Source organism: Procambarus clarkii, chromosome 46, assembly GCF_040958095.1.
Source record: "Procambarus clarkii isolate CNS0578487 chromosome 46, FALCON_Pclarkii_2.0, whole genome shotgun sequence".
NCBI classification, from domain to species: domain Eukaryota; kingdom Metazoa; phylum Arthropoda; class Malacostraca; order Decapoda; family Cambaridae; genus Procambarus; species Procambarus clarkii.
This window is the reverse complement of record NC_091195.1, coordinates 6,144,849-6,166,457: the sequence shown is the minus strand read 5'-3', so window position 1 is coordinate 6,166,457 and position 21,609 is coordinate 6,144,849. Positions and strand designations below refer to the sequence as shown.

General features: G+C 52.1%; 1 protein-coding gene across 1 annotated transcript in view; it reads left to right on the top strand.

Annotated features, from left to right (window-relative positions):
* Window positions 1–1,864: 1,864 nt before the first annotated feature.
* The window catches only part of LOC138350503 (uncharacterized), a 53,194-nt gene continuing 33,449 nt past the window's right edge, over window positions 1,865–21,609 (top strand). Inside the window, exons 1-2 of the mRNA XM_069301523.1 lie at window positions 1,865–4,680; window positions 8,399–8,737. Of these exons, the coding sequence (XP_069157624.1) occupies window positions 1,992–4,680; window positions 8,399–8,737 (3,028 nt within the window). The 5' untranslated portion in view covers window positions 1,865–1,991. The remainder of the gene's footprint in view (window positions 4,681–8,398; window positions 8,738–21,609) is intronic.

Genomic DNA, 21,609 nt, shown 5'->3' with positions numbered 1-21,609 from the left:
TTATACAAGAGTTGTTACATTCTTGTAGAGCCACTAGTACGTGTAGCGTTTCGGGCAGGTCCCTGGAATACGATCCCCGCCGCGTTGTTACAACCAAGTACACATTTTACTGTTGCGTTAAACAGAGGCAACAGTTAATATTTGCGCCCCAGTAAATCCTCCCCGGCCAGGATAAGAACCCATGACATAGCGCTCGCGGAACGCCACGCGAATGTCTTACTACTACACCACGGAGACTGTAAATGTACCTCTAGGCGTCCCTTTTATGTGCTTTTAGGCGGCCTCTTTATATGCCTTTAGGCGGCCCCTTTATATGCCTCTAGGCGACCCGTTTATGGGATTTTAGGGGGCTATTCTAGGAGCCTCTAGGCAGCCATTTTTTTTGCATCTTGGTGGCCGTTTTATGTGCTTTAAGGCGGCCGCTTAATAGGCCTCTTGGTGGCTATTTAGGGGCTTCTAGACGTCCATTTTATGTGAATGTAGGCGGCCATTTTATGTGCCTCTAGGTTGCCATTTTATGTGCCTCTAGCGGCCATTTTATATGATGAGCCTCTACGCGGCCCGCCATCATTGCTCCTATAAGAGACTCTCAGGGGACGGAAGTTTACTTGTAGTAAACTCCATGTAAGTTGTTAACATTATACTGTGAATATTGTCCACAAGAGAGCGGAGGGGGAGAGGGCGATCTACACAGAAGCTCAGCTGGGAACCCTTGCAAGAAAATAAATAAATAATTCAAAGCCCAATTAATGTGATATAGCAAAGTTCGTGGTAGAGGGGTAGCTTTGGTACTCTTTAAAGTTGTACTCCCTACATATATGCCATTCCCTGTTGGGCACATACCCAGCAGGAATTACTGTTAGAAATTAGGTGAGGCTAGCTCCCTGAGTAGGGTCTTCTAGCTCGCATAGACAGAGAAGCAGACATTATTTCTTATTGATACAGATTTATCATTTCTTGTTCTATTTTGTGTTGATATAGTTAACAACTTATTATTACTACCTTCGACATAACTTTTCATCCTTTTGACAACATCAATAATATCAACTATACTTTCCGAAGAATGTGTAAACATAGCTTCCTTAATCTCTCTTAATAAGGGAGATTTCTAATTCCTGAGATCAACTTTGTCATTCTTCTCTTTACGGGTTCAAGTTAAATTATGTCCAGTATATTGTATGTTGACCAAACTGAACTGCATAATCTAAATAGGTCCTTACAAGAGCAAGATAAAGGCAGAGAATAACATTACTAAATGCTACACCGTATATTTCTGTGTGAGAAAATGAGCACCATTACTCTACCTAAACCAGAAGCCAACACCACAATGATCACAGGAGTTAGGTCAAAATATTGACAAGTTTTAAGTTATAAAATATAACAAAATGCAGGAGGCAGACTTTGGAATTTTATTTGTTTTAGTGATCTCAAAAATGTATTTCTGACCCAATGTTTAACACTAACATCTTGTTTTAATAACGTTAAATTGTTCTTCCAGATGACAGAATTCTGAAGAGTATAAAGACAGAAGAAATTAACTAGTTAAAGAACAAATTGAAAATAACAAATAAAGCTGGAACCGAATATTGCATTAACATGTGAACACATTTTGTAAAATTTGGTTTATTTGGAAATCACTTATATTTTTGGTAAATTAAGTGCCTGTATTATGGTTAATGCAGTCGGATCATCACCGATTAGATCCGAGTTTGATTCCCTGGCAGTGTGAGATGCTCAGCCTCCTGATACCTCTGTTCACCTAGCAGTAAACATTAACCTGGAAATTAGTCAACTGTTGAGGGATGCATCCTGAGGAAGGTCTGTCGTTGGCTTAGGAAGGCCTACACAAGCCTAACAAGCTGCCCGTCTCCGACAGTGAGAAACAATGTTATGTTTTTAAACATAATATAATAACAAAACCAGCGTGGGACATTTACTGCTTGTGTGAAACTTGACAACAGTTGTGTGAGGTGAGAATCATACGGCCCAATATGGCGGCCTCGAGTCCTGTTATCCAACCGGAAGATGTGAACAGACTGCGGTATGGACTGGCTGTGACTAAGGCAGGACGAGACGCGCTAGCAAGTGTGTTTATGTGGTCGTACCGGGGCACCTTCCCAGTAGTGACTTACCTCACTCAGGACTTGGGGTACACCAATGCTCAGTACAGGCGTGTCTTCGATGCTCAACAGAGGGATAAACTCGAAGTTTCCACTGACGCGGCAACTTTTGACATCACCCTGTTGTATAAACTCCTGCAACGTGTGTGTGGTCTGGCTGAGATGAATGACCCCACGAGGACCACTCCAGGGCCTCGGGGACCATCACTTGAACACCTCATTTACAGCCTGAAGCAACACCGAAACACGTTGGCCCATGATAATGTGGGAATGTCAGAGCAAGATCTTACGTCAACACTGACGGAGCTCAGTGACTTATTGGCTAAGATGCTGGCTGAGGCCGGCGTCCGGTGTGGGACAAACAGCCAGGATGTGGACCACGTGACCAGAGATGCCACCAAGTATATTGGTGGTCTGCTAGCGAAGGTCAGAGAGCCGCTGGATCCCTCAGATGTGGCGTACTTGCCTCAGCTCCGCCAGGAGATTAAGATGTTCAGAAGCCACATCACAGAAGAGGTTAAGCAGATGAGCAATCAGGAGCTAACTGACGGGTATAAACTGCTGTACCAGATTGTTCCCGCACCCTGGCTCCACCTCAACATTAACTACAACCCAAGTCTTGCTTTTACACGACTGCGACTCCTTAAAGATCCTGTCATAGGGGCAAGACCCTCCCATGCGGCCAAGGGTCAGGATAACACAAGACCCTCCCACGCTGCCAAGGGTCAGGATATAAACTATGAAGACATCTTGTGTATGAGACGAGAGGACGGAAGAGTCCCTCAGTGTGTCCTCCTGACGGGGGAAGGTGGTATGGGCAAGACAACTTTACTCAAGCTCATCCTCGAGAAGTGGGTAGAGGACCCTGCTGCCATACGTCACCTGGGCACTGTGAACCTCGTTTTCTATGTACAGTGCAGGGACTCACATCTTAATGCCTTCGATGATCTCCTCCGCCAGTTGCTGCCTCAAACACTTAGTGATTCTGGTGCTGACTTCCAGCTGTTTAAGGAGATAATCTTGAGCTTAAATATATTAGTCCTGATTGACGGCTACGACGAGGTCAACGACCATTCAGGAAGGCTGGTGAAGGAGCTGTTGCACCTGCCTGGCAAGGATGTGAGGTTGGTGATAACCACACGGCCGGGGTGGGACCAACAACTGTCCCAGCTCGTCCCACACACCAGACCTCGCTGCAACATCCTCGTCTTGGGCATCACTCCAGAACGTCGTGTGGAGTTCGCCGAGAGAACCATCAAGGTGCTGGTGGAGGAAGAGAGCCAACGGAGTGTCATCACAGGGAGGTTTACCCAGCGGCTGGAGGAGATGAGTCAGTTCCTGGGTGAGTACCTCAACACTCCACTCACCTTGACCTTGTTGGCGCTGCTGTGTGTCGAGGCTCCAGAAGAATTTAACAACCTCACCACAAACACTCAAGTCTACGAGAAGATTCATGACTTCATAACCAACAAACTGGTGTCCAGACTCACAGACAAACACGTGACCGAACCCAAAGGAAAATGTGACGAAAATGTGAAAAAGTTTTTGAGGTTCTTAGAAGAGATTAGTTTAAGAGGGATCCAGAGGCAGGAGTACGACCTTTGGCCGAAGACGGAAGCGGAGATTAGGGAGAAGTGTGACACTCTGGGACTGCCGCAGGAGGAGGTCTTGTCCAACTATTTCACAAGAACCAGCTACCGTCGGGGCCTCAATGTGGTGTGGGTGTTTGGCTATTTTCACGCCAGGTACCAGGAGTATTGTGCCAGCAGGAGGCTGGTCGATCTCTTGTTGAGGGCTGAGCAAGACCGAGGTGATCCAGCATCACACCGTGTGTCAGGGGAAAGGTCTATAATCATTGACCTCTTGGTGGATGTTGTACGTAAGGAAAAACGCTCCTTGGGAGATCACCTGAGAGGGTCAAAGTTTGATATTAGCGAAGTGCACCAAGAGTTTAATAAGCGCCCCAGATGGGAGAACATTTTAGTCAGCACTACCGGGGTGCTGTGTGCCCGGGGAGTAGAGCACAGGTTCATTACTCACATAATTGACCTGTGCGTGATGGTTACAAATTCGACTGACAAGCTGTTGAAGCATGTAGCAGAGTCCCGCGGAAGTGAGCACGTCATCCAAGCCGTGTGTGAGAAGCTGCGTACAGAACAAGAGTGGCAAATAAAGAGTGTTGACTCGTGGGCTGTCCTGCCGCTTGTTCTTAAGAATGTGACACCTAAGAACATTTCCCTAATCATATACAATACACCCCAACTAAAGCAGCGCCTGTCTGCACTGTCAGTGCTGGCAAAAATGAAGGTAACCATATCCTTAGTTCTTGGCGATAGTTTATACCGCAAAGACGAAAATATTGATAAATCAAAACAATGTTTGAAGAGGCTGACAGCCCCCGGCAGTAAGTGTAAATTAGAGAAGTTTCGTGGTCTCTTGTCTGAGGCAGCCATACCCCTCCTGCCTCACACCCTCGAGAGCCTCACCCTGCGCCTCACACTACAGCAACTGCCCGTCCTCATCCGTCACCTGCCTCACCTTCCTCACCTGCAGTATCTTGGTAAATATTCATATTTTCCACCATAATATTTAGGGTTATTTATTAATACCAAAATTACGCAAAGGGCTTCATTCGTCATGTTTAATATAGTAATTCAGATTTACATTGTTTATTGACACAAATAATGTTTACAACCTTATGGACGAAAGATTCCTTATATTGTTTACAAACATAATCACCTTAAGGGAGACAAACACCTGATATTGTTTACAAATATATTCATCTTATGGACGACAAACACCTGATATTGTTTACAAATATAGTCACCTTAAGAGCGACAAACACCTTATATTGTTTACAAATATAGTCACCTTAAGGGTGACAAACCTTTTACTTTGATTACAAATATAGTCACCTTAAGGGTGACAAACCTTCTACTTTGATTACAAATATAGACTTATTAAGGGCGACTACTCCATGAATAATAAATTTTCGAAACATTCCGCTGCTGTATATATTCTTGTGCATAAATAATTTCATGAAGTATTTAGCGACGCCATACTTTTGGTTCAGATGACTTACCACTTTGACTTTGACTCGTGGTACAGATCTCCTTTCACTGTGACCTAATTCCTGTTCAAGATGACCTTTCACTGTGACCTAATTCCTGTTTAAGATGACCTTTCACTGTGACCTAATTCCTGTTCAAGATGACCTTTCACTGTGACCTAATTCCTGTTTAAGATGACCTTTCACTGTGACCTAATTCCTGTTCAAGATGACCTTTCACTGTGACCTAATTCCTGTTTAAGATGACCTTTCACTGTGACCTAATTCCTGTTCAAGATGACCTTTCACTGTGACCTAATTCCTGTTCAGGATGACCTTTCACTGTGACCTAATTCCTGTTCAGGATGACCTTTCACTGTGACCTAATTCCTGTTCAAGATGACCTTTCACTGTGACCTAATTCCTGTTCACGATGACCTTTCACTGTGACCTAATTCCTGTTCAGGATGACCTTTCACTGTGACCTAATTCCTGTTCAGGATGACCTTTCACTGTGACCTAATTCCTGTTCAAGATGACCTTTCACTGTGACCTAATTCCTTTTTAAGATGACCTTTCACTGTGACCTAATTCCTGTTCAAGATGACCTTTCAGTGTGACCTAATTCCTGTTCAGGATGACCTTTCACTGTGACCTAATTCCTGTTCAGGATGACCTTTCACTGTGACCTAATTCCTGTTTAAGATGACCTTTCACTGTGACCTAATTCCTGTTCAAGATGACCTTTCACTGTGACCTAATTCCTGTTCAGGATGACCTTTCACTGTGACCTAATTCCTGTTCAGGATGACCTTTCACTGTGACCTAATTCCTGTTCAGGATGACCTTTCACTGTGACCTAATTCCTGTTCAAGATGACCTTTCACTGTGACCTAATTCCATTTTAAGATGACCTTTCACTGTGACCTAATTCCTGTTCAAGATGACCTTTCAGTGACCTAATTCCTGTTCAGGATGACCTTTCACTGTGACCTAATTCCTGTTCAGGATGACCTTTCACTGTGACCTAATTCCTGTTCAGGATGACCTTTCACTGTGACCTAATTCCTGTTCAAGATGGCCTTTCACTGTGACCTAATTCCTGTTCAGGATGACCTTTCACTGTGACCTAATTCCTGTTCAGGATGACCTTTCACTGTGACCTAATTCCTGTTCAAGATGACCTTTCACTGTGACCTAATTCCTGTTTAAGATGACCTTTCACTGTGACCTAATTCTTGTTTAAGATGACCTTTCGCTGTGACCTAATTCCTGTTTAAGATGACCTTTCGCTGTGACCTAATTCCTGTTCAAGATGACCTTTCACACTGACCTAATTCCTGCTTAAGATGACCTTTTACTGTGACCTAATTCCTGTTCAAGATGACCTTTCACTGTGACCTAATTCCTGTTTAAGATGACCTTTCACTGTGACCTAATTCCTGTTTAAGATGACCTTTCACACTGACCTAATTCCTGTTTAAGATGACCTTTCACTGTGACCTAATTCCTGTGCAAGATGACCTTTCACTGTGACCTAATTCCTGTTTAAGATGACCTTTCACTGTGACCTTGATCCCTTGGTTAATTAGACCTTCTGTAACTTTGATCCTTAATTCAGGTGACCCATCTATCCCTATGACCTTGATACTTGGTCCAGATGACCTCTCACTGTGGCCTTGACTTAGTTTATATGACCTTCTAATGAGACCTTGACCATTGATACAGATGACCTTGACCATTGATACAGATGACCTTGACCATGACTGTGACCTTGACCATTGATACAGATGACCTTGACCACGATACAGATGACCTTGACCATTGATACAGATGACCATGACTGTGACCTTGACCATTGATACAGATGACCTTGACCATGATACAGATGACCATGACTGTGACCTTGACCATTGATACAGATGACCTTGACCACGATACAGATGACCTTGACCATTGATACAGATGACCATGACTGTGACCTTGACCATTGATACAGATGACCTTGACCATGATACAGATGACCTTGACCATTGATACAGATGACCTTGACCATGACTGTGACCTTGACAATTGATACAGATGACCTTGACCATTGATACAGATGACCATGACTGTGACCTTGACCATTGATACAGATGACCTTGACCACGATACAGATGACCTTGACCATTGATACAGATGACCATGACTGTGACCTTGACCATTGATACAGATGGCCTTGACCATTGATACAGATGACCTTGACTGTGACCTTGACCATTGATACAGATGACCTTGACTGTGACCTTGACCATTGATACAGATGACCATGACTGTGACCTTGACCATTGATACAGATAACCTTGACTGTGACCTTGACCATTGATACAGATGACCTTGACCACGATACAGATGACCTTGACCATTGATACAGACACCATGACTGTGACCTTGACCATTGATACAGATGACCTTGACCATGATACAGATGACCTTGACCATTGACACAGGTGACCATGACTGTGACCTCGACCATTGATACAGATGACCTTGACCATTGATACAGATGACCTTGACCATTGATACAGATAACCTTGACTGTGACCTTGACCATTGATACAGATGGCCTTGACCATTGATACAGGTAACCTTGACTGTGACCTTGACAATTGATACAGATGACCTTGACTGTGACCCTGACAATTGATACAGATGACCATGACTGTGACCTTGACCATTGATACAGATGACCTTGACCATTGATACAGATGACCTTGACCATTGACACAGATGACCATGACTGTGACCTTGACCATGACACAGATGACCTTGACCATTGATACAGATGACCATGACTGTGACCTTGACCATTGATACAGATGACCTTGACCATTGATACAGATGACCTTGACCATTGATACAGATGACCTTGACCATTGATACAGATGACCTTGACCATTGATACAGATGACCATGACTGTGACCTTGACCATTGACACAGATGACCATGACTGTGACCTTGACCATTGATACAGGTAACCTTGACCATTGATACAGATGACCTTGACCGTGGCTTTTAAAAGCTATTAATACATAGTTTAGATGCTATTAATACTGTCCAAAATACGGACTTGTCATCAGGTAATAAACCCAGCAGTAAGGTGAGTGGATGGCTCAGTATGTCTTCTTGTTATATCTTAGAACATACCAGTAACGACAGTGACTGTATCTCAGTGTATGTCTTCAGGCATTGACCTGGACGCCACGGGCGACGTGGACCCGGACACCCTGGACGCCACGGGCTACGTGGACCCGGACACCCTGGACTCCACGGGCTACGTGGACCCGGACACCCTGGACGCCACGGGCTACGTGGTCCCGGACACCCTGGACGCCACGGGCTACGTGGTCCCGGACACCCTGGACACTCTGCTGTACCAGGGACGGATGCTCCGCCTGACCATCAAGTGGGACCTCACTGATGACGACCCCGCCATAGACTGGTGCTGCCACATGGCGGCTCAGCTGTGTCCTTTCTCAAGAGAAGGGTATAGTGACCTGAACTTCTGGAACACGCGTCTCACCAGTACGTATTGACGACATTTTAACACGTGAATATCTGTAACTCAGTTGTTTAATTCACAGTGCTTCCAGTGGTTTCAAAAATATTTTTACATTAAAAGTCATGAATTAGAGAACTTATAAGGCTTCTTGAGTAACTTTAAGCGCCGTTTAGCGACCAAGAATATTCATTAAGCAAGCTTCACTGCTTATAAGATAACACTGATCAATATTTAGCCCAACAATGTCTTGCTTAATACAAGCTAGATTTACTTGATATAAGTTTTCTTTGGCATGAGTGTGTGACATAGACAGATGTGGGTGGGGAGAGTAGCCAGGTGTGGGCTTTAGTGTTCCCTCTCATGTGCAGGTGTGGGTCGGGAGAGTAGCCAGGTGTGGGCTTTAGTGTTCCCTCTCACGTGCAGATGTGGGTCGGAAGAGTAGCCAGGTGTGGGCTTCCGTGTTCCCTCTCATGTGCAAGTGTGGGGTGGAGAGTTACCAGGTGTGGGCTTCCGTGTTCCCTCTCATCTACAGGTGTGGGTCGGGAGAGTAGCCAGGTGTGGGCTTCCGTGTTCCTTCCCATCTGCAGGTGTGGGTGAGGAGAGTAGCCAGGTGTGGTCTTCCGTGTTCCCTCTCATCTGCAGGTGTGGGTGGGGATAGTAGCCAGGTGTGGGCTTCTGTGTTCCCTCTTATCTACAGGTGTGGGTCGGGAGAGTAGCCAGGTGTGACAACGTTTGTTTTCATGTATTAGCTACGTTATTGTGTGGTTGTAAATAAGTTGCCACAACTTACTGCACAACTTTGGCTAAACAATTTTGAGACCGTGTCGCATCCTTAAATGTTGCATAAAAATCGTTTTCCTGATTGATGGAATATATATAAAAAATGTAGAAATATATTAAAAATATATTTCTACATATACTAGAAATAAAACTGAAGCATAATAAAAGGTAGGTTAAAAATATTTTATTCATTACTTTCACTTAATGGAGAATCCATGGTAGTGGTGGTGGAATTGTTGCTGGGTTGTGGTTGGTGGCAGTGGTGGTAGGTTGTGGTTAGTGGCAGTGGTGGGTGATGTTTATTGTTGGTGGTAGTGGTGGTTAAGAGTTGTGGTTGGTGGTAGTGGTGGTTGATCGCTGTAGTTGGTAATTGTGGTGGCTGATGGTTGTGATTAGTGATAATGGTGGTTATTGTTAATGGTGGTGTAGGTTGTGGTGGTTTATGGTATCTGGCTCTGCTCCACTACCCTCCTCCACATCTGCACCACTACCCTCCTCCTCCTCTGCACCACTACCCTCCTCCTTCTCTGCTCCACTACCCTCCTCCACCTCTGCACCACTACCCTCCTCCTCTGCACCACTACCCTCCTCCACCTCTGCACCACTACCCTCCTCTGCACCACTACCCTCCTCCACTTCTGCACCACTACCCTCCTCCTCCTCTGCACCACTACCCTCCTAATCTGCACCATACCCTCCTCCTCTGCACCACTAACCTCCTCCTCCTCTGCACCACTACCCACCTCCTCCTCTGCACCACTACCCTCCTCCTCCTCTGCACCACTACCCACCTCCTCCGCAGCACCACTACCCACTTCCTCTGAACCACTACCCTCCTCCTCTGCTCCACTACCCTACATCTCCTCTGCACCACTACCCTCCTCCTCCTTTGCACCACTACTCTCCTCCTCCTCTGCTCCACTACCCTCCTCCACCTCTGCACCACTACCCTCCTCCTCTGCTACCCTCCTCCTCTGCACCACTACCCTAATCCACCTCTGCACCACTACCCTCCTCGTCCTCTGCACCACTACCCTCCTAATCTGCACCATACCCTTCTCCTCTGCACCACTAACCTCCTGCTCCTCTGCACCACTACCCTCCTACTCTGCACCACTACCCTCCTCCACCTCTGCACAACTACCCTCCTCCTCCTCTGCACCAATACCCTCCTCCTCCTCTGCACCACTACCCTCATCCTAATTTGAACCACTACCCTCCTCCTCCTCTGCACCACTACCCCCTCCTCTGCACCACTACCCTCCTCCTCTGCTCCACTACTCTCTTTCTCCTCTGCACCAACACTCTCATCCCCCTTTGAACCACTACCCTTCTCCTCCTCCTCTGCACCACTTCCTTCCTCCTCTGCACCACTACCCTCCTCCTCTGCACCACTACGCTCCTCTACCTCCTCCAACTCTGCACCACTACCCTCCCTCTCCTCCTCTGCATTACTACCCTCCTCCTCTGCACCACTACCCTCCTCCTCTGCACCACTACCCTCCTCCTATACACCACTACCCTCCTCCTCCTCCTCTGCACCACTACCCTACTCCTATTCTGCACCACTACCCTCCTCCTCTGCACCACTATCCTCCTCCTCAGCACCACTACCCTCCCCCTCTGCAACACTACCCTCCTCCTCCTGTGCACCACTACCATCCTCCTCTGCACCACTACCCTCTTCCTCCTCTGCACCACTACCCTCCTCCTCCTCTGCACAACTACCCTCCTCCTCTGCACCACTACCCTCTTCCATCTCTACACCACTACCCTCCTCCTCCTCTGCACCACTTCCCTCCTCCTCTACACCACTACCCTCCTCCTCTGCACCACTACCCTCCTTCTCTGCACCACTACCTTCCTCCTCCTCTGCACCACTACCCTCCTCCTCCTCTGCACCAAACCCTCCTCCTCCTCTGCACCACTACCCTCCTCCTCCTCAGCACCACTACCCTCCCCCTCCTCTGCACCACAACTCTCCTCCTCCTCTTTTACACCACTACTCTCCTCATCCTCATGCACCACTACCCTACTTCTTTGCTCCACTACCCCTCCACCTCCTCTGCACCACTACCCTTTCATCTGCACCACTACCCTCCTCCTCCTCTGCACCAAACCCTCCTCCTCCTCCTCTGCACCACTACCCTCCTCCTACTCTGCACCACTACCCTCCTCCTACTCTGCACCACTACCCTCCCCCTTCTCTGCAACACTACCTTCCTTCTCTGCACCACTACCCTTCTCATCTGCACCACTACCCTCCTCCTCCTCTGCACCACTACCCTCCTCCTTCTCTATACCACTACCCTCCTCCTCTGCACCAGTACCCTCCTCCTCCTCTGCACCACTACCCTCCTCCTTTATCTCTGCACCACTACCCTCCTCCTTCTCTACACCACTACCCTTCTCCTCTGCACCACTATCCTCCTCCTCTGCACCACTACCGTTTTCCTTCTCTGCACCACTCCCCTCCTCTGCACCATACCCTCCACGTTCTCTGCACCACTACCCTCCTCCTCTGCACCACTACCCTCCTCCTCTGCACCACTACCTTTCTCCTCCTCTGCACCACTACTCTCCTCCTCTACAATACTACCTTCCTCCTCTGCACCACTACCCTCCTCCTCCTCTGCACCACAACCCTCCTCCTCTGCACCACTACCCTCCTCCTCTGTACCACTACCCTCCTCCTCTGCACCACTACCCTCCTCCTCTGCACTAAACCCTCCTTCTCCTCCTCTGCACCACTAATCTCCTCCTCCTCTGCACCACTACCCTCCTCCTCTGCACCACTACCCTCTTCCTTCCCTACACCACTACTCTCCTCCTCCTCTGCACCACTTCCCTCCTCCTCTACACCACTACCCTCCTCCTCTACACCACTACCCTCCCCCTCTGCACCACTACCCTCCTCCTCTGCACCACTACCCTCCTCCTCCTCCTCTGCACCTCTACCCTCCTCCTCTACACCACTACCCTCCTCCTCTGCACTACTACCCTCCTCTTCTGCATCACTACCCTCCTCCTCCTCCTCTGCACCACTACCCTCTTATTCTGCACCACTACCCTCCTCCTCCTCTGCACCACCATCCTCCTCCTCAGCATCACTACCCTCACCCTCTGCACCACTACCCTCCTCCTCTGCACCACAACCCCCCTTCTCGGCACCACTACCCTCCTCCTCCTCTGCTTCACTACTCTCCTCTTCTGCACCACTACCCTCCTCCTCCTCTGCTTCACTACTCTCCTTCTCTACACCACTACCCTCCTCCTCCTCTGCACCACTACCCTCCTCTTCTGCACCACTACCCTCCTCCTCCTCTGCACCACTACCCTCCTCTTCTGCACCACTACCCTCCTCCTCATCCTCTGCACCACTACTCTCCTCATTCTCTACACCACTACCCTCCTCCTCTGCACCACTACCCTCGTCCTCCTCTGGACCTCTACTCTCCTCCTCCTCTGCACCACTTCCCTCCCCCTCCTTTGCACCACTGCCCCTCTCCTCTGCACCACTACCCTCCTCCTCTGCACCACTACCGTCCTCCCCTGAACCTCTACCCTCCTACTCTGCGCCACTACCCTCCTCCTCTGCACCACTACCCTCCTCCTCTGCACCACTACCATCCTCCTCCTCTGCATCACTACCCTCCTCCTCTTCTGCACCACTACCCTCCTCCTCTTCCTCTGCATTACTACCCTCCTCCTCCTCTGCACCACTACGCTCGTCCTCTGCACCACTACTCTCCTCCTCCTCTGCACCACTACCCTTCTCCTCCTTTGCATCACCACCCTCCTCCTCCTCCTCTAAACCACTACCCTCCCCCTCCTCTGCACCACTTCGCTCCTCCTCTGCACCACTACCCTTTTCCTTCTCTGCACCACTACCCTCCTCCCCTGCACCACTTCCCTCCTCCTCTGCACCACTACCCTCCTCCTACTCTGCACCACTACCCTCCCCCTTCTCTGCCACTCTACCTTCCTTCTCTGCAACACTACCCTCCTCCTCTGCACCACTACCCTCCTCCTCCTCTGCACCACTGCCCTCCTCTTTCTCTACACCACTACCCTCCTTCTCTGCACCACTACCCTCCTCCTCCTCTGCACCACTACCCTCCTCCTCCATCTCTGTACCACTACCCTCCTCCTTCTCTACACCACTACCCTCTTCCTCTGCACCGCTACCCTCCTCCTCTGCACCACTACCCTTTTCCTTCTCTGCACCACTACCCTCCTCCTCTGCACCATACTCTCCACGTACTCTGCACCACTACCCTATTCCTCTGCACCACTACCCTCCTCCTCCTTCTCCTCTGCACCACTACCCTCCTCCTCTGCACCACTACCCTCCTCCTCTGCACCACTACCCTCCTCCTCTGCACTACTACCCTCCTCGTCTGCACCACTACCCTCCTCCTCTGCACCACTACACTCCTCCTCTGCACCACTTATCTCCTCCTCTGCACCACTACCCTCCTCCTCCTCTGCACCACTACCCTCCTCCTCTGCACCACTACCCTCTTCCTTCTCTACACCACTACCCTCCTCCTCTGCACCACTTCCCTCCTCCTCTACACCACTACCATCCTCCTCTGCACCACTACGCTCCTTCTCTGCACCACTACCTTCCTCCTCCTCTGCACCACTACCCTCCTCCTCCTCTGCACCAAACCCTCCTCCTCCTCTGCACCACTACCCTCCTCCTCCTCTGCACCACTACTCTCCTCCTCCTCTTATACACCACTACTCTCCTCATCCTCATGAACCACTACCCTCCTTCTTTGCTCCACTACCCCTCCACCTCCTCTGCACCACTACGCGTTCCTCTGCACCACTACCCTCCTCCTACTCTGCACCACTACCCTCCCCCTTCTCTGCAACACTACCTTCCTTCTCTGCACCACTACCCTTCTCCTCTGCACCACTACCCTCCTCCTCCTCTGCACCACTACCGTCCTCCTTCTCTACACCACTACCCTCCTCTTCTGCACCACTACCCTCCTCCTCCTCTGCACCACTACCCTCCTCCTCCATCTCTGCACCACTACCCTTCTTCTTCTCTACACCACAACCCTTCTCCTCTGCACCACTACCCTCCTCCTCTGCACCACTACCGTTTTCCTTCTCTGCACCACTTCCCCTCCTCCTCTGCACCATACCCTCCACGTCCTCTGCACCACTACCCTCCTCCTCTGCACCACTACCCTCCTCCTCTGCACCACTACCTTTCTCCTCCTCTGCACCACTACTCTCCTGCTCTACAATACTACCTTCCTCCTCTGCACCACTACCCTCCTCCTCCTCTGCACCACAACCCTCCTCCTCTGCACCACTACCCTCCTCCTCTGTACCACTACCCTCCTCCTCTGCACCACTACCCTCCTCCTCTGCACCAAACCCTCCTCCTCCTCCTCTGCACCACTAATCTCCTCCTCCTCTGCACCACTACCCTCCTCCTCTGCACCACTACCCTCTTCCTTCTCTACACCACTACCCTCCTCCTCCTCTGCACCACTACCCTCCTCCTCTGCACCACTACCCTCCTCCTCTGCACCACTACCCTCCTTCTCCTCTGCACCACTACCCTCCTCCTCTGCACCAAACCCTCCTCCTCCTCCTCTGCACCACTAATCTCCTCCTCCTCTGCACCACTACCCTCCTCCTCTGCACCACTACTCTCATCCTCCTCTGCACCACTACTCTCCTCCTCCTCCTCCTCCTCTGCACCACTACCCTCCCCCTGCTTTGCACCACTATCCTCCTCCTCTGCACCACTCCCCTCCTCCTCCTCTGCACCACTCCCCTCCTCCTCCTCTGCACCACTCCCCTCCTCCTCCTCTGCACCACTACCCTCCCCCTCCTCTGCACCACTTCCCTCCTCCTCTGCACTACTACCCTTTTCCTTCTCTGCACCACTACCCTCCTCCCCTGCACCACTTCCCTCCTCCTCTACACCACTACCCTCCTCCTCTGCACCACTACCCTCCTCCTCTGCACCACTACCCTCCTCCTCTGCACCACTACCCTCCTCCTCTGCACAACTACCCTCCTCCTCCTCTGCACCACTACCCTCCTCCTCCTCTGCACCACTACCCTCCTCCTCCTCTGCACCACTACCCTCCTCCTCCTCTGCACCACTACCCTCCTCCTCTTCCTCTGCATTACTACCCTCCTCCTCCTCTGCACCTCTACGCTCGTCCTCTGCACCACTACTCTCCTCCTCCTCTGCACCACTACCCTTCTCCTCCTTTGCATCACCACCCTCCTCCTCCTCCTCTGCACCACTACCCTCCTCCTCCTCTGCACCACTACCCTCCACCTACTCTGCACCACTACCTTCCCCCTTCTCTGCAACACTACCTTCCTTCTCTGCACCACTACCCTTCTCCTCTGTACCACTACCCTCCTCCTCCTCTGCACCACTACCCTCCTCCTCTCTACACCACTACCCTCCTCCTCTGCACCACTACCCTCCTCCTCCTCTGCACCACTACCCTCCTCCTCCATCTCTGCACCACTACCCTCCTCCTCCATCTCTGCACCACTACCCTCCATCTTCTCTACACCATTACCCTCCTCCTCTGCGCCACTACCCTCCTCCTCCTCCTCTGCACCAATACCCTCCTCCTCCATCTCTGCACCACTACCCTCCTCCCCCATCTCTGCAAAACTACCCTCCTTCTTCTCTACACCATTACCCTTCTCCTCTGCACCACTACCCACCTCCTCTGCACCACTACCGTTTTCCTTCTCTGCACCACTCCCCTCCTCCTTTGCACCATACCCTCCACGTCCACTGCACCACTACCCTCCTCCTCTGCACCACTACCCTCCTCCTCTGCACCACTACCTTTCTCCTCCTCTGCACCACTACTCTCCTCCTCTACAATACTACCTTCCTCCTCTGCACCACTACCCTCCTCCTCCTCTGCACCACTACCCTCCTCCTCTGCACCACTACCCTCCTCCTCTGCACCACTACCCTCCACCTCCTCTGCACCACTACCCTCCTCCTCTGCACCAAACCCTCCTCCTCCTCCTCTGCACCACTAATCTCCTCCTCCTCTGCACCACTACCCTCCTCCTCTGCACCACTACCCTCTTCCTTCTCTACACCACTACCCTCCTCCTCCTCTGCACCACTTCCCTTCTCCTCTACACCACTAACCTCCTCCTCTACTCCACTACCCTCCCCCTCTGCACCACTACCCTCCTCCTCTGCATTACTACCCTCCTCCTCTGCACCTCTACAATCCTCCTCTACACCACTACCCTCCTCCTCTGCACCACTACCCTCCTCCTTCTCTCCATCACTACCCTCCTCCTCCTCCTCTGCACCACTACCCTCCTATTCTGCACCACTACCCTCCTCCTCCTCCTCTGCACCACTAATCTCCTCCTCCTCTGCACCACTACCCTCCTCCTCTGCACCACTACCCTCTTCCTTCTCTACACCACTACCCTCCTCCTCCTCTGCACCACTTCCCTCCTCCTCTACACCACTACCCTCCTCCTCTGCACCACTACCCTCTTCCTTCTCTACACCACTACCCTCCTCCTCCTCTGCACCACTACCCTCCTCCTCCATCTCTGCACCACTACCCTCCTTCTTCTCTACACCACTACCCTTCTCCTCTGCACCACTACCCTCCTCCTCTGCACTACTACCGTTTTCCTCCTCTGCACCACTACCCTCCTCCTCTGCACCACTACCTTTCTCCTCCTCTGCACCACTACTCTCCTCCTCTACAATACTACCTTCCTCCTCTGCACCACTACCCTCCCCCTCCTCTGCACCACTACCCTCCTCCTCTGCACCACTACCCTCCTCCTCTGCACCACTACCCTCCTCCTCCTCTGCATCACTACCCTCCTCCTCCTCCTCTGCACCACTACCCTCCTCCTCCTCCTCTGCATTACTACCCTCCTCCTCCTCTGCACCACTACACTCATCCTCTGCACCACTACCCTTCTCCTCCTTTGCATCACCACCCTCCTCCTCCTCCTCCTCTGCACCACTACCCTCCTCCTCCTCTGCACCACTACTCTCATCCTCCTCTGCACCACTACTCTGCTCCTCCTCCTCCTCCTCTGCACCACTACCCACCCCCTCCTTTGCACCACTATCCTCCTCCTCTGCATCACTCCCCTCCTCCTTATCTGCACCACTACCCTCCCCCTCCTTTGCACCACTCCCCTCCTCCTCCTCTGCACCACTACCCTCCCCCTCCTTTGCACCACTACCCTCCTCCTCTGCACCACTCCCCTCCTCCTCCTCTGCACCACTACCCTCCCCCTCCTTTGCACTAATACCCTCCTCCTCTGCACCACTCCCCTCCTCCTCCTCTGCACCACTCCCCTCCTCCTCCTCTGCACCACTACCCTCCCCCTCCTCTGCACCACTTCCCTCCTCCTCTGCACCACTCCCCTCCTCCTCCTCTGCACCACTACCCTCCCCCTCCTCTGCACCACTTCCCTCCTCCTCTGCACCACTACCCTCCTCCTACTCTGCACCACTACCCTCCCCCTTCTCTGCCACTCTACCTTCCTTCTCTGCAACACTACCCTCCTCCTCTGCACCACTACCCTCCTCCTCCTCTGCACCACTGCCCTCCTCTTTTTCTACAGCACTACCCTAATTCTCTGCACCACTACCCTCCTCCTCCTCTGCACCACTACCCTCCTCCTCCATCTCTGTACCACTACCCTCCTCCTTCTCTACACCACTACCCTCTTCCTCTGCTCCGCTACCCTCCTCCTCTGCACCACTACCCTCCTCCTCCTCTGCACCACTACTCTCCTCCTCTGCACCACTACCATCCTCCTCCTCTGCATCACTACCCTCCTCCTCCTCTACACCACTACCCTCCTCCTGTGCACTACTACCGTCTTCCTTCTCTGCACCACTACCCTCCTCCTCGTCTGCACCACTACCCTCCACGTCCTTTGCACCACTAGCCCCCTCCTCTGCACCACTACCCTCCTCCTCCTCTGCACCACTACCCTCCTCTTCTGCACCACTACCCTCCTCCTCCTCCTCTGCACCACTACTCTCCTCATTCTCTACACCACTACCCTCCTCCTTCTCTGCACCACTACCCTCGTCCTCCTCTGGACCTCTACTCTCCTCCTCCTCTGCACCACTTCCCTCCCCCTCCTTTGCACCACTGCCCCTCTCCTCTGCACCACTACCGTCCTCCCCTGAACCACTACCCTCCTCCTCTGCCCCACTACCCTCCTCCTCTGCACCACTACCCTCCTCTGCACCACTACCATCCTCCTCTGCACCACTACCCTCCTCCTCCTCCTCTGCATCACTACCCTTCTCCTCCTTTGCATCACCACCCTCCTCCTCCTCCTCTGCACCACTACCCTCCTCCTCCTCTGCACCACTACTCTCATCCTCCTCTGCACCACTACTCTCATCCTCCTCCTCCTTTTCTGCACCACTACCCTCCCCCTCCTTTGCACCACTATCCTCCTCCTCTGCACCACTCCCCTCATCCTCCTCCTCTGCACCACTACCCTCCCCTCCTTTGCACCACTACCCTTCTCCTCTGCACCACTCCCCTCCTCCTTCTCTGCACCACTACCCTCCCCCTCCTTTGCACCACTACCCTCCTCCTCTGCACCACTCCCCTCCTCCTCCTCTGCACCACTCCCCTCCTCCTCCTCTGCACCACTCCCCTCCTCCTCCTCTGCACCACTACCCTCCCCCTCCTCTGCACCACTTCCCTCCTCCTCTGCACCACTACCCTTTTCCTTCTCTGCACCACTACCCTCCTCCCCTGCACCACTTCCCTCCTCCTCTACACCACTACCCTCCTCCTCTGCACCACTACCCTCCTCCTCTACACCACTACCCTCCTCCTCTGCACCACTACCCTCCTCCTCTGCACCACTACCCTTCTCCTCTGCACCACTACCCTCCTCCTCCTCTGCACCACTACACTCCTCCTCTGCACCACTACCCTCCTCCTCTGCACCACTACCCTCCTCCTCTGCACCACTACCCTCCTCCTCTGCACCACTACCCTCTTCCTTCTCTACACCACTACCCTCCTCCTCCTCTGCCCCACTTCCCTCCTCCTCTACACCACTACCCTCCTCCTCTGCACCACTACCCTCCTTCTCTGCACCACTACCTTCCTCCTCCTCTGCACCACTACCCTCCTCCTCCTCTGCACCAAACCCTCCTCCTCCTCTGCACCACTACCCTCCTCCTCCTCAGCACCACTACCCTCCCCCTCCTCTGCACCACTACTCTCCTCCTCCTCTTACACACCACTACTCTACTCATCCTCATGCACCACTACCCTCCTTCTTTGCTCCACTACCCCTCCACCTCCTCTGCACCACTACCCTTTCCTCTGCACCACTACCCTCCTCCTCCTCTGCACCAAACCCTCCTCCTCCTCTGCATCACTACCCTCCTCCTCCTCCTCTGCACCACTACCCTCCTCCTCCTCTGCACCACTACCCTCCTCCTCCTCTGCACCACTACCCTCCACCTACTCTGCACCACTACCTTCCCCCTTCTCTGCAACACTACCTTCCTTCTCTTCACCACTACCCTTCTCCTCTGCATCACTACCCTCCTCCTCTCTACACCACTACCCTCCTCCTCTGCACCACTACCCTCCTCCTCCTCTGCACCACTACCCTCCTTCTTCTCTACACCATTACCCTTCTCCTCTGCACCACTACCCTCCTCCTCTGCACCACTACCGTTTTCCTTCTCTGCACCACTCCCCTCCTCCTTTGCACCATACCCTCCACGTCCACTGCACCACTACCCTCCTCCTCTGCACCACTACCCTCCTCCTCTGCACCACTACCTTTCTCCTCCTCTGCACCACTACTCTCCTCCTCTACAATACTACCTTCCTCCTCTGCACCACTACCCTCCTCCTCCTCTGCACCACTACCCTTCTCCTCTGCACCACTACCCTCCTCCTCTGCACCACTACCCTCCACCTCCTCTGCACCACTACCCTCCTCCTCTGCACCAAACCCTCCTCCTCCTCCTCTGCACCACTAATCTCCTCGTCCTCTGCACCACTACCCTCCTCCTCTGCACCACTACCCTCTTCCTTCTCTACACCACTACCCTCCTCCTCTTCTGCACCACTTCCCTCCTCCTCTACACCACTACCCTCCTCCTCTACTCCACTACCCTCCCCCTCTGCTCCACTACCCTCCTCCTCTGCACCACTACCCTCCTCCTCCTCTGCACCTCTACAATCCTCCTCTACACCACTACCCTCCTCCTCTGCACCAGTACCCTCCTCCTTCTCTCCATCACTACCCTCCTCCTCCTCCTCTGCACCACTACCCTCCTCCTCTGCACCACTACCCTCTTCCTTCTCTACACCACTACCCTCCTCCTCCTCTGCACCACTACCCTCCTCCTCCATCTCTGCACCACTACCCTCCTTCTTCTCTACACCACTACCCTTCTCCTCTGCACCACTACCCTCCTCCTCTGCACTACTACCGTTTTCCTTCTCTGCACCACTCCCCTCCTCCTCTGCACCACTACCCTCCACGTCCTCTGTACCACTACCCTCCTCCTCTGCACCACTACCCTCCTCCTCTGCACCACTACCCTCCTTCTCTGCACCACTACCTTCCTCCTCCTCTGCACCACTACCCTCCTCCTCCTCTGCACCAAACCCTCCTCCTCCTCTGCACCACTACCCTCATCCTCCTCTGCACCACTACCCTCCCCCTCCTCTGCACCACTACCCTCCTCCTCTGCACCACTACCCTCCTCCTCTGCACCACTACCCTCCTCCTCCTCTGCATCACTACCCTCCTCCTCCTCCTCTGCACCACTACCCTCCTCCTCCTCTGCATTACTACCCTCCTCCTCCTCTGCACCACTACACTCGTCCTCTGCACCACTACCCTTCTCCTCCATTGCATCACCACCCTCCTCCTCCTCCTATGCACCACTATCCTCCTCCTCCTCTGCACCACTACTCTCATCCTCCTCTGCACCACTACCCTCCACCTACTCTGCACCACTACCTTCCCCCTTCTCTGCAACACTACTTTCCTTCTCTTCACCACTACACTCCTCCTCTGCACCACTACCCTCCTCCTCTGC